At 41.3% G+C, this 14,385-nt stretch overlaps 1 protein-coding gene across 10 annotated transcripts in view; it reads left to right on the top strand.

Moving 5' to 3' along the window:
* The window catches only part of LOC117174910 (zinc finger protein 658B-like), a 184,814-nt gene that overhangs the window by 58,041 nt on the left and 112,388 nt on the right, over positions 1 to 14,385 (top strand). For 3 of the 10 annotated variants that reach the window (XM_033364360.1, XM_033364357.1, XM_033364358.1), the window contains one exon: positions 2,552 to 2,699. The exons of the other annotated variants lie outside the window; for them this stretch is intronic. In XM_033364360.1, the coding sequence (XP_033220251.1) occupies positions 2,650 to 2,699 (50 nt within the window). In that variant the 5' untranslated portion in view covers positions 2,552 to 2,649. The remainder of the gene's footprint in view (positions 1 to 2,551; positions 2,700 to 14,385) is intronic. 10 annotated transcript variants of the gene reach the window in all.

The raw sequence follows: 14,385 nt of genomic DNA, 5'->3' as shown, positions 1-14,385 counted from the left end.
GAAAAAAGTATTAAGAGGGATGAAGAATTATTCCGCACCGGGACCAGATTGTATCAAAACCTTCTGGTGGAAGAAGTTTCCTTCAACCCATCAGCATTTGGCTCGTATTTTCACCTCATACTTAGAGTCGGAGGAGCCGATTCCGGAGTAGCTGGTGGAAGGGCACACAATACTCCTACCGAAAATAGGCAACTCAGCTGACCCGAAGAATTACAGGCCAATCACTTGTCTGAACACACAGTATAAGATATTTACAGCTATCCTAAATGATAGGATACTTCGGCAAATAAAGCAGTGTGGTCTTTTACTATCTCATCTGGAAAAAATCGTGTGACAACTAACAAGGTCATCTTTCAGAGAGTTGTCTTGCAGGGCAACACCATGAGCCTATTCCTCTTTTGCGTCACATGATTTCCACTATCTCTAGCACTTTGCCATTCCGACGGGTACATTTGCGGCAAACCTGCAGATCGAAAGTACAAGGTCACTCATGTATTTTACATGGAGGATCTTAAAGATCTATGCTAAAAACAAAGAGCTACTACATCTAGCTCGAGGGATTGTCGAGCGATAGACTAAGGAAATAGGAATGGAATTTGGGTGAAACAAATACGCCAAGCTTTATTTGGAGCAAGGGAATCTTAATGGCATCCCTGAAGACCCTGAAAGATCTTGCAGGGCTTCCGTTTCCTCTCACCATAAAAATGCATTTTCCACGATATTGAAAACAATTTTTGTTTTTTATTGTCCTTTTTCAGGATTACCCGTTTGTCTCTGCCCTACTGACTTACTTTAACTTTCTTCTTCCAAATTTTTTATCCACATCACTCCCTGTCCCTTACCATCCAAAATCCATCTTACATACTCATCCACACTCAACTGTCCCTTTTCCTCTCCTGTGCAGCTCTCTAACACATGTGCCCGTAACTCCATTTCGTATCCACATACTCTAGATAAATTCTGCTCTTTATCCATCCAATATCTGTATGCTTTCACTCCGTCTTCCATTCTAAACCGTACAAACCCTGCTACATTTTTCTTCCTTTTTAATTTTCTGTAGATATTCTGGCTCCGTCAACCCTTTGACCATCATATATCATCCATTGTATCTCGAATCTATAATTTTTGTTCATCTTTCTTCTCCTCGTTTTACTAATAGCTCTAACTCTATGTCATGCCACTCCATAACCCCTTCTCGCAAATTACAACGCTCCACATGTTTCTCCTTTCTTCTTCCCATTTTGAATTTCTCAAACTGCCTCTCACCTTATTGTTCCGAATTTCGCGCCAAACATGCTTTTGTAATACTGCTTCCCTCTCCCCTTTTTAGCTTTTCTTCAAACCCCCAGGCTCTCTTAATTTGTCTATAAACCATTTTTTCCCTCCCTAATTCTTGCCTTATCATGTATCCTAGGCAACTCCACCTAACCCCCATCACCCACCTCAGAAATCGCTCATGCATGCTTTCTACTTTCTTATGTTCCTTCCATTCTTAGATCTCCGCTCCATAATACAACACCGCCCAAATTAACGCATCAAATAACAAGAGCCTCATCCAATCGTCCTTGAACATTCTCTTCCCTATAACCCGAACTTGGCCCATCACTTTAGTCGCACATTCAATTCTATTCCTCACCTGCAGCTCGTTCATCTTCTAAACGTAATTTATTTTGCTGTTTCTATTTCTGAAGCACAGCACCATCGTCTTAGCTACGTTCAATGTCAAATATTTTGCTCCCACATACTTTTCGCAGATTCTCATCATAAGGCTCATCCCATTCTTAGCATCTGCTAACAGAACTGCATCGTCCGCGTATGCTAGAGAGTATAATTTCCTATAAGCCTAAACCGTTCCTCCTTCCCTTCTTCTTTAATTACCTTCGGGATGGTGTGAAAAAGAGTTCATTTTACGAAACAATTTTCGAGTTTTAACGATCTACTCTATTTCCTGATATTAAGTAATTTATCAGTGTCTCATTCAGTCAATAACCCTTTAAATAAAAATTTGTTTATAAATAGTGAGTAGCAAATTTAAAAACAGTTAATTTATCATTTTTCCTTGATTTGCTTTCAAAAAAATAGATTCTGAAAGTAATTTACAAAATAAGTTCATAAAATATGCATGGAATTGATAGTGCAAATAATATTTTGTAAACAGTAGTTACACGATTGTTTTTTGAAGAAAAATGAGAAAGCGTATCGCAAACATTTTTCTCCATTTTATAGAAAGCTGGCCTATCATTTATCCAGTTATCGCTTTTACATAAGATATGCACGAAATGAGCTATTTTAAAGATTTTTTTTGGCTGAAAGTAGCAAAAAAATGTTGCTTTTTTTGTAATTATAACTACAAGTTTTCCTTTGGCGTAATTAACATAACTTTACCCACAAACGAACTATTTTGGAACAAAACACTAAACCCGAGTAGTTTTTCCCAACAAATAGGTCCTAAGTGGTCAACTTTGAGAGGGCTAGTTCTTTTTTTTTAGAATTAGTCGAAATTACGACTACTTTAATCAAAATCCAAAACATTTTTTCGTAAAATTAACAGGTTCCAAAGTACTGATAGTAGATGGTCAGAATTGGGGGTTCTAAGCTACTTTTGAAAAAAATCGTGGTGCTTTGAAGAGTCATACACTACCGGCAGAAATGTTGGGCACATTTCTTTCCTCGTTTGAACATTTTTCTTCACTTCAGCGGTGAGTATCTTTGCAGAAACTGGCTCTACGAGTTTGTAATCAGAATCATTTAAAACATAAAATTATTCTGATTTCTAGGTCGCAGATTTAAAGAAATGTAGTTTAAACAAATATTTTCGAGTTTAAGATTTTTGAGAAATTGCGCCTAAAATCCGTGTTTCATAATGTATATCCTGTTTAATGCATCAGAGAGGAAAAAAGTTCGAACAAAAAAAAATAGCCAATGAAACTTGCTTCAACTTTTGTTTTAAACATTTTTTTTGTAAATAAATATTTTGAGAGTAAAGTACAATGCTGAGTGTAGTGGATATATAAAGATTGCATAAATGCCCTATTATCTCCTGAAATTGGAACTTATTATCGAATAATTATTAATCGTAAGCATTATTAATTTTATTATAATATTGAACTATTGTAATTATCATTGTTATTGCTTCCATAATAATGATAGTAATAATATTTTTTATTGAAAATTGTACTCGTTTCCAAACCACGTATGAAGTGAAGTAAAGGGCGTGTTTCTCTTTTTCTGCTTTCCCCATTAGTCCTAATGGACATCAATTTTTTCACGAGGGCCTGGTGAAACATGTTCAAGAACACAACATATATAATATTCAATTATACCTTGCGTATAATGATACATTATACAAAGTCAACTCTGTCATCATAATGATGCTACCAAGGACCCACTAAAAAACACCACCCTTTCTCCTTGGCATTATTCGCCCCGGAGCCGCTTTCGCATTACTTCAGGGGGTGCCGTTTCTTTGGCCGTGCTTCGGCCCTCTTCTTTTTTTGTCAACTTGGCCTTTTCTTGGATATCTGGACTTGCTGTTGAACCTGCCCAGCTACGATGCTTGCTTGAGTGTCCAAGAGGCTTCTTCAACGAGGCTGCCCCTCTGAACGCGAAGCAACTCGTTTTCCCCGAACAATAGGCTGTTCAAGGCTTCTCCTCCTGTCCCAACCAAGATGCGCGCATCGTCCTCGGTAGTGTGGAGGATGCGCTAATCGGGCTCGCCGGCCTTCGGGCATCATGGTTTAGTGTAACTGATTAATTTGGTCGTCCGTGAGGCTTCTTCAACGAATTTGCCTCTCGGAACGACAAACACCGCATGCTTCCCAACAGATTGTCGGTCCGGGGCTTCTCTTATTTTGCAGCGCAGAGGTAGCACTGCGGCGTACTCTCGCACGCTGTAGCCCTATGGCCCTCCTTGCCGGATCTCCAACATGCCCTCGTTCTGCCAGGGCCTTCGCATCCAGCTGCCATGTGGCCGTAGCCTAGACAGCGGTAGCAACGTACCCACTCTACCTTCTTGTGTACGCGACAGGACACCCATCCGACCTTCAGGTATCCTGCGCGCTCTAGTCTCTCCGCTAACTATTCTGCCAACTCCACGAAAGCCTTCAGATTGCCTCTTTAGGGTCTTTTCGTGAGGCTGACCTACACCTCTCCTACATACTTATTACCTCGATCTCCATTCGGGGGACGAGCTCACGCACACTACCCTCATCGCCTAGAGCTCCTCTTAAGCCCGTCGACAGCTCGACTCTGCTCTTTCCTGTAGACATAAGTTCTATAAGGACCTTTCCGTTTCTGGTTTGCCTGACACCCTTGATTTTTCCACCTAGGGCAACAGGGCTTACCTTTTGCTGGAGGTCCTTGAGGACTTCAGCGTAACTCAAGCCCTCGGCTGGTTTGATTAAAACCGCCTCAGGTCGAGAACGCCGCTGCATTTTCTTCTGCTTCCTGATGTTGGAAGCAGGCTTCTCTTTTCTCTCCTTTTTGCTTTGAGTCGAGGTCGCGAGCGCTGAAGCATTTTCGGTCCGCGGCTTCTTCTTCCTTGGGATTGAGGTGCTCGCCTCTACGGGGCTCAGAGTGGTCTCCTTCACTCTATTTCCATAGTGGGAACCTTTCCTCACCCTGTCTTCGCCTTTGCAGCATTGACACTCTTCGTCACCTTCTTACAGACCTGTCGTTCGTGCTCTAGTAAATAATCTCTTCGGAGCTCCGTTCAACCATGAAGTCGTTGGATAAGATGGCTTGCGTCGTGCAGACCATCGCGGATTATGTTGAACATATTCCGCTGCGTCCGACCGAAAGCCTTCATCCTATCGTTTACCTCCTGCAGCTCCTTGAGGGCCTACTTCATCTGTTCCAAAATAGTTGAGAAAAGGGGGCTTGCCCCTTTCAGCACAATTCCACTCCACTTTATCTCCGAAACTCACCTCCTGCTTGACGTCCAAAGGACCGCTAAGCACCTCACAGACACTCCTGTCCAAGTATGTTTGGTCCCCCCAGAATCCATGGAACCGACACTGACCACCGGGCCTGGAACCCGATCGGAATCAGCAGGGAGATTGCTGCTCCTTTGGGCTATGTTGTTTTTAACATACGCGCTCATCATTGGTTTTCATTCGGGGTTCCTTCCCCGAGCTGATTTAGTTTGACTCGGGTTATTTGATTTCCCCGGTACCACCCATATCTGGGAAGCGTTCCCCTATCCGCAACCTGGGGAGGCGCCCGATGGAGAACCAGCAACCCCACACGGGGTTTGCGGATATTTTCGATTTCTTCCTCTCATCCTCGAAGTCGCTTAAAATTTTGGCAACGCTTGCGCCGTCTTGCCCGTTATAATTCATGCTAGTGATGCAATATTTAAGCTCTGCCGTCCTTCAACCACATGCTAAGCTGCATTTTTCTTGCATTTGCAGAAGATGAATTTGAGAAGAGTCTCAGGACCAGGATCTTGTGCTGTTGTAACTGCAGTAAAGTCATTCGTGCTTCTTTTCCATTCTCATTTTCCGAATTTTTCTGAACACCACACAAAGTTTGAAGCTTATATTAAATTTGGAAAGAATGCTGTCGTGCTGCTGCGGTATCAGGTGTAAGAGAAGCAATATTGAATTTCCTTTTTGTCAACGATCAAGTCACAACGACACAAGGTTCTGCTCCTGAATCTCTTCTCAAGTTCCTTTCCTGCAAATCTAAAAAAGAATGCTATCTCTACAAATTGTCGCAAACTGAGGAAGAAAAGGATCCATGTGGCGAAGAAAAACCATCAGAGAATGATTGCATAATAGCAGCACAAACGGGTTAATCGATAGTTTCAAAATGAAGGAAAGTAACCAAATCATAAGCATTAAAATAAATACATCCAAAGATAATCCAAAAATCCATCTCTACGCCGATACCTTTATTATGTACTATGTACCGAAGTTCTGGTGTTTCGGATCCCATCTTAAGTTATAGGCCCCCTTATCACGCACTTAGCTGAAACCCATTATGTGAATGATGGGGTAAAAACCAGGCTTTGCCTGAGGCATTAATTTTTTTATAACAATAATAATAATAATGGGATGTGGTGACCCCATCGCCCGAAATCTCCTGCTCTTTCAGTCAGCCACATTGCATAGTTCTAACTGCCCAATGCAACAAATTATGTGGTTACGTCACCAGTATCGCGCAGTGCCGACCACAATAGGCATCTCTCAGGTGGAGACCATAGTTTAGTTGGAAGTAGCAATAGGATCGAAACGAGGTAACCACCAGGTGTGACCCCGGACAAAGGCAAAAAGATCGTTTTAAATGGTTGAATCAACACAGGAGGGACATCCTTCTCTGTTGGCAAGGAAGCTTTTCGGTGCGAAGAGGATACATACAGAAGTTATATGAACGTTGGGCCAGTATGCACCAAGAAGATGCTCACAAAACGCCTCAGTACTTGATAGATCATGTATCCTTTTTACTCAAAAGGTAGATATGACGCTATTTATTAGGAATAAAAAGAGCAACATCCTCCAGCCAACATACCACCCGTTTCAGCAAGACCACCTCTGCATATATCCGACAATGCCAACATGATCTGGTATTATAGGTTTCTCTGGCAGATCGGCAGATTGGTCTCCCTAATTTGTAACAATAGAAGTGATGATACTTTAGTACGCCCGGGTAAGACTCGCGAGCTTATTACAAAGCTTTAGTTTAAAATTACAATCGAGAGGCGAAATGCATCCAATTTGCAGCGTGTAATTAGCTACATAACATCAAATAAAAAATTAACTCCAAACGTTAGGGTACTTTTTCGAAACATACGGAATTTAAATCACATGCTAAACGAGCGTAATCTGTTGACCATCAAGCTGCACCGGACATAAAAAATAAGAGTTTTTCAACAGCCAAAAAGCGTCTCGAAGGCTGAGTAAGGTGTATTGAGTCAAATTCCACCTTTTCTACTCATCCTTCCCGTCTGTTCAATAAAACGTCATGTGCCGTTGAAAATCCGCCTAGTCTAAAAGAGATGAAAGTCTTCTGGGAGCAAGTATATGGAGATACTTATCAGCTAAATGCTAATCACTAATTACACTAATCTAGCTCGTATATTTGCTACGTTCATAAGCGGAGTACATCACATCCCGAAGTGATTAGTGGAAAAACGCATGGTACTCATCTCTAAGACCGGATATTAGTCAAGTCCAAAGAACTAAAGGCCCATAGCCTGTATATGAACCAGCTACAATTTATTCACTGACATCCTCAAAGAGAGGATATGACCATGTATTAAACCGGTATGGAGTGCAATAGTTGAACAACGTGCATGCAAGAGAGGGTTGACAGGTTTTATGGAGAACCTGTTAATAGACAGGTATATTACTCAGGATTCAATCAGGTATTGACGCAATTAGTTCATTGACTTGGATTGACTGCCGTAAGGCATTCGATAACACGAACCATGAGCTACTTATTAAGCTCCTTGAGTCCACGCGGGTGCCTTTTATCTATTGTGCTCTGAGGAAAAAGTTCTGAATACTTCTGTGGCCCGCCTAACAAAAGAGTATATAAGGTCAACCAGCTTTTATACATGGGCGACCTTAATTTTTGGCTTCTTAAAAATATTACCTAAAAACCCTTGTGGTGGCAATAATAAGGTACTTTGAAGAAATTGGCGTGAGCTTTGGACTGAACAAGTGTGTCTGCGTTCATCTACACAAAGGAAGACTGGAAACTACATAATTGCGTGACGATCAGGCTGTTTAACTCTTGGGTAGAAATATTAATCAACCTTTTAGTAATGGAGAAACATACGAGGTGTGTTCAAAAAATAAGGTGACTTTGTGGTTTTCTAAAAAAATATTCATTTATTCCTCAATATTTATGTCATCCTCTTCAAAGTAATCCCCCTCAGATATAAAACACTTGTGCCAACGCTTTTTCCAATCATCGAAGCACTTCTGATAATCGTTTTGTGGTATAGCCTTGAGTTCTTTCAGCGATGCAGTTTTTATCTCCTCAATCGTTGAAAATCGATGTCCTTTCATGGGTCTCTTCAGTTTTAGGAATATGGAGGCTGAGGCATGACTGTGGTACTATTTTTGGTCAGAAAATCTTTCACAAGTCAGAAACACATGGACGTGTTATCAGTGTTAGCCTCAAGTATGCCTGCCACGGATACATAGAGAGACACAATGAGCCTCTAAAAGTGTTATATTACCATCTTCGGCACTGGTGTTTATCTAATATCCGTTTTGTCATACGCGCAGGAGAAACTAGAGTCCCTTGTGGAGAATGATCAGTGTAAGGTCTAGCGGATATTTTCATTCTCCACCTCTCAACGTATCAGTGCCACAAAGCCTTATATTTTTCTCCAAGATATAAAGACGAAATTAATTTACGTGCTCGAATTCTGGGCACTAGGAGATGGTAATATTACTTCAAAGAAGGAAGAGTAGCAGACGAAATATCCAGTACTTCTTTTCAAGCTGAGCAGGCTGTACCAAGGCTCTTCTTCTGGTATCACTTCATCTGGCCCGTCAACACTTCCTCAGAATATTCTACATAAAATGGTAGCTCTAAAAAAGTGTCCAGGGGTAAAACATTTGTCTCTAACTGCGCCGCCTGTCACGTAAGATCAATTGCGTCTAGAGACCCAACTCCAAGGAACAGTGTTATACCAAGGATAGAAGAAACAGGAGTGAATGACGTAAACGTTCCGTTAGCGTCAGGATTGGTTGTTTTAAGGAACCATGATCGTCGTTTCTGAAGCCTACAATTTGTCATACAATAGTTCAATATTAGAGAACTTAGGGGCTCAGTTGGTTAGGCGCCCGCACTTCACATTAGAGGTCCGAGGTTAAGTCCCTGAGGCGGTACCTCTGGGTATTTTTCTATGTACCCCTACCGAGGTTCTAGTGTTTCGGATCCCAACATACACTGTAGGTCTCCCCATCGTGCTGCTGATTGCAACCCAGTCTTTGAATGATGGGGTAAATATCAGGTGTTCCGAATTTCCGTATCACCATATAAATGTTGGGCGTACGTGCTGCTGTTCACTTAACCACTTGCGCGATGATCATTATGTTCGACTCTAATCCGAAACATTGGTCCTTCGAGCCGGATTCTTATACTGAAAAACCCGATATGAAAACACTCAAAAACGATTTTATCAAGTTTTTGCAAAAGCATTCCGCGCATTCGATGTGAAGCAAGTGCAAATTCAAGTGCAAATACAAGTGCAGATATAAGTGCAAAGAGTGAATGTGCCTGGAATATAAAAGGATAGTGCATCATCCATCGAACACAATCGCATTTTGAAGTTGCAAAATATAAGTTACTGTATTTGAGTAACTCGTAATCAAGCTATCAAACTTTCGCTCGATTCAAGTGTCTAATTTTAGATTCGTTAAAGGGATTAACGTGAACCGTACAATCCAGTGACTATCGGTGTGAGCTAGTGCGTGTTGATAACGTGTATACAAATTGTAAGCAGTTCAGCGAGACACGTTCTAAATACTGTCATTTTTGTTACACACGCTGGAAATTATCAAATATGAAACGGATGGTTCACGATCTAAGTATACAACAAATTTCTAACGCACGTGGATCCTAGTGACGTGTCACTATCATCCTCCCTCACATTCATTTATCGCCTACGAGTAGAAAGAAGTAATCGGCTGTCTTGTTTCTTTACATCTATATATAAAAGGAAGGAAATCATCGCTTCTCTCGTTTCTTCGCATCTACAAATAGAAGGAAGAAATTCATCCTTATGTTCAACTATCCGCATTCTATATTACAGCGGGGTCTGTCAAATTATTTAGGCTTTGTTTATCTTCTCAAGTGAGCATCAGGAAGTTGTCACCATTCTTCGACAGTGATATCTGTGAGTTTGTTCCATTTTTATTATTTATTGTCGATTTTCATGTATGACTTATAATTGATTGTATCTCATATCGATATGCCAGTGAATTATTTCATTGCTCGTATTCTAATTCTACTAGCGTGAAGCACATTCGATTTTGTGCTTTTTCCATTTATCAAGCACGAAGTATGTCTCATTCTGTACTTGAATTTTCATTGCAAATTATTTATTTAATTTCTACGTCTGCCAATATTTGGTTATTGAATTCCCGTTTGCATATTTAAGCATGTATGCTCTCTTAGACTTGAATATTATGGGTTCTTCTTCTTTTTGTTATTTTCCTCGAATCATTCAGTCCTTACTATTCAAAATGCCTTCAGAGGAAATTGACGCACTGACCTACCAGCAAATGAAATTAAGCGGTGTCATTTCACGGGCCTATGCCTGTTTTGAAAAATTAGGTGCTGCTAATCTTGCACGTGGAGCATGCAAGACTCGCATGCAAAATCTAGATAAAAAATGGGATCAATTTCAGGAAATGCATCAAGAGGTCCCCTCAAAGGACCTATCAGTGAACTAGGACACTCCAGAACTCAAACTGAATTGCTCTTTCTCAAGTTGGAACGTCGACTACTCAAGATTCCGAATCTTCGTGCTGCCTACATTAACTTCATGTCTGACTATCTTCCTCTAGGTCACATGGAATAAGTACATTCAACCTAGTCTCTAAATGTACCACGTGTATATCTACCTCATTACGAAGTGTTTAAAGAAACAAGTACTACCGCAAAACTCAGATTAGTTTTTAATGGCTCTCATCGAACTTCGAACGGCTCATCTCTCAACGACTACCAAGACACTGGACCGAAATTACATTTGGATCTCTCGGACATCTTACTTCGATGGAAAATATTTGCTGTGGGTTTTTTAGCTGACATAGAAAAGATATTTCTTCAAAATAAGATTCATCCTGACAACTAAGACCGCCAACGCAGTTTGTGGAGGTTCGACCCCACAAATGAACCAATCCGTGAGTATCGGATGACCACCGTTACATTTGGACTATCCTCATCGCCTTATTCGGCGTTACGCACCATCCAGCAACTTTTCCCGGACGAAGGACATCGCTGGCCTCACGCTGCCTCTATCCTCCACCGTCATATCTATAATGTCGATGTTTTGGCAGGCGCGGACGACGTGGAATCGGCCTTAACATTGCGACAGGAACTTATCAATCTGTTGCAATGTCGCTCATGGCACGACGCAGGTGAGAAACGCCTGTTTGAGAATTTTCGGCATCTAGATACTATCAGGATTCCTCGTTAGCTGGACCATTCCAATGGTCTTCGATTGATCGAACTTAACGGCTTTTTTCCGCTTTTAAATTTGCGTATTCTGCTGTTCTTTATCTGAGAACCGTCTCACATCAAAGTGTCGTTCGTTCATCCCGTATTTTCTCTAAATCAAAGGTCACGCCCATTAAACAATTATCTATTGAAAAGCTATAGCTCTGTGGGGCCCAGCTTCTCGCCTGTCTTACCCTCCATACTCAGAAAACTCTCTCCTTCGAAGATGTAAGGGTGCATCTCTGGACTGATAGCACGAATATGATTGCATGGTTAAGATGTCCTCCTTCCAGTTTGTATACATTTGTCGCTAATCGTACATCATATATCCAGAAATCCCTTCCAGATGCTTATTGGCATCACATACCTCGGACAGAGAATCGCACGGACTGCGCTACTTGCGGCCTCTCTGCCAAACAGCTTGAGGCTCAGTCTATCTGGTGGGTTCGTCCGGACCGGTTTTTAGAGAGCAGTCTTCCTTGGTCCACCTTTGTTCCAATTCTTGAAGTGAATACTAATCTGGAACGAGGTATTTTCGTATACCAGACGAAAGTTTCTCATCTTCATATGAGGGATCGCTTCGCTCATTGTGCATATTCTTTAGGAAAATTAACTCGAGTGACGGCGTGGTGCATTTGATGTGGTGCATTTTGCTATCGACATCTCCGTTCACAGATCTGGTCGTTGACAGTTGCCACCAGCGTACGCTTCATGGGGGTACCCAGCTCACACTAGCCAGCTTGAGACGTCAATTTTGGATTCTTCATGGTCGTCAGGTTGTTAAGTCTCGCATTCTGCGATGTGTGGTATGTATTCTTCATCATGCCTCCACTGCCCCTCAGCTTATGCGAAATCTCCCTTCTAATCGCGTGCAGCGCACTCGGGATTTCCTTCACAGTGGTGTGGATTTTTCTGGTCTAATAAGAATACGAAAAGCCCCTCAACGACGCTTTGCCTCACGCCTATCGACGCTTTGCGTCACGACGAGGTATTTGTTCCAGTTTCACAAGTTACCAGGGAACAAAATTTCGTCGGAGCCGATGCTAAGCTGAGGGCACTCTTCGCGGAGGCGTCACGAAATTCACAGGACATCGCTGATCATCTGGCCATGGACCAAACCACTTGGCTGTTCGTTCCTCCATCAGCTCCACATTTTTGTGGATAGTGGGAGGCCGCCGTCAAATCTGCCAAGCATCATCTCAAAAGAGTTATTGAAACTTCGACTCTAACTTTTGAGGAGATCTCAACGGTATTATCACAGATCGAGGGTTTCCTTTATTCAAGACGACTACAAGCAATCACTGATGATCCAACTGATTTATCTGCGCTTACTCCAGCCCATTGGCTCATTGGCGGAGTACTCACTGCTGTCCCTAAACCATCGCTTATCCAAAAGCATGCTCCTGCGAGTGAAAGGTGGAAAATGGTTCAGAAAATACAGGAAGATTTCTGGCACAGATGGTCTTCAGAACACCTCCATTCGCTTCAAACACTTCCTAAGTAACGTCAGAGTCAACAGTCTGTTCAGTTAGGAGATTTAGCAATTTTAAAAGAATTTGATGAGACGATTCCACCTACCAAATGGCCTCTATTCAGAGTTTCCGAGTTGCATCCGGGAAATGAAGGCCTAGTTCGTGCCGTTACGGTCCGAACAGCTACTACCGAGCAAGAGAGAGAGCGATTGTGAAGCTCTGCCTCCTCCCTCGTGCAAAAGAAGATCTTGCATAAACCTCTCCTAACCGATCTAGACCCTCATTTTATCTTACCATCCTTAATTTAATTCCGTCAATCTCAGAGCCGATTTTCACTTTCATCTAATCAGTCTCATTACACCTATGGATATATCGAATCGGGCGACCATCTATAATGATCTTAGCGGAAGTGAAATTTCGTTTCATGTTAAAGCGAATCAGGCGAATGTTCCGAATTTCCATATCACCATATAAATTCTGGGTGTGCATGCTGATTTTCCGGCCCCCACTCTTAAAAGGTTGTGCAGAAGGGCAAACGGACGCTTAACTCGACGATTTTCCTGGCACTCAACGCGAGATCCTAATACTCAAACACGTGTATCTCTCCGTGGAGTTAGGGAAAATTAAAGTTAATCATTTTTAATTTTTTAAATCTGTTTCTTTTCTTGTGTTCACCTGACCACTTGCGCGATCATCATTATGTTCGACCCTCATCCGAAACACCAGGCTTTGGCTAATGTGTCAAATTATGCACGCTGCTCTTATCAGATCACTTCATTGCATCATAACAGTTATAGCAAATTTCATCATATACAATTTCTGTTAAAACTTTTTTTCTTCTATGATGCATCGAACAGGAGCTATTTTTAAAAACGCGGATGTTGGCCGCCTTTTTTCAAAATGGCATCGAAGCTTAAGTTTGGGTTGTTAGCAAATTTAGTATATTTTTTAAGATATCGAAAAGTACTATCTTACCAATTTTCATCTCATCAACATGTTTTAAAAGTTAATAGCCTTTTTAACGCCCTGCTGCCTGGCCCAAATGGAGAGGTGACTTTACGCAAACACGATTTTTAGGAATTGTTTTTCAAAAATATGTCCGCGGAGCGGTCGTGGTCATTTTCAGTAAATGTCATTTTTACAGGACCCGTCAATAAAACCATTTTAGTAAATAAGATACGCTTTATCTACTTAATCCCTTCACTGTCAGTGACACATATGTGGGCAAAAAAGACTTGCTACTTTTGTATCATGATACACACGTGGTCATCTCAAAATAAAACTTTTTTGGCCTTGATAAAATTCAATTCAAAATATTAATTAATATAATTAAAATAAATAAATATACATATATAATTTAAATAAATACTAATTAATATAATTAATATAAATTAAATTCAAAATAAAAAAATCTTCCCGCTTCCCGCTCGATAAAATATTTATCTCGCGCTCCGCGCTCGATGATGTATTTACCTCGTGCTCCGCGCTCGGTTTTTGTGTTACCCTCCACATTTGCGCACAGACCACAATACGAAATTTTCTACATTGTATGTTAAAAACTATTATATCAAATGTCTATTAGAATTTTTTTTTGTTGTGGTTACAGTCTGTAAAGGAATAAATACGACGATCCAGCTCTAGATTGGTCGGCATTGTTGGCCGACCCATTGTCGGGAGCCCTGCGCGTTCTGTTGTTTTGAACCGCACTTACTACAACTATGTTTGGTGTTGT

This window comes from Belonocnema kinseyi, chromosome 6 (genome assembly GCF_010883055.1).
Source record: "Belonocnema kinseyi isolate 2016_QV_RU_SX_M_011 chromosome 6, B_treatae_v1, whole genome shotgun sequence".
In the NCBI taxonomy this organism is placed as follows: Eukaryota; Metazoa; Arthropoda; class Insecta; order Hymenoptera; family Cynipidae; genus Belonocnema; species Belonocnema kinseyi.
Note: the sequence above shows the minus strand (reverse complement) of the source record. Positions and strands in the feature narration are given on the sequence as shown.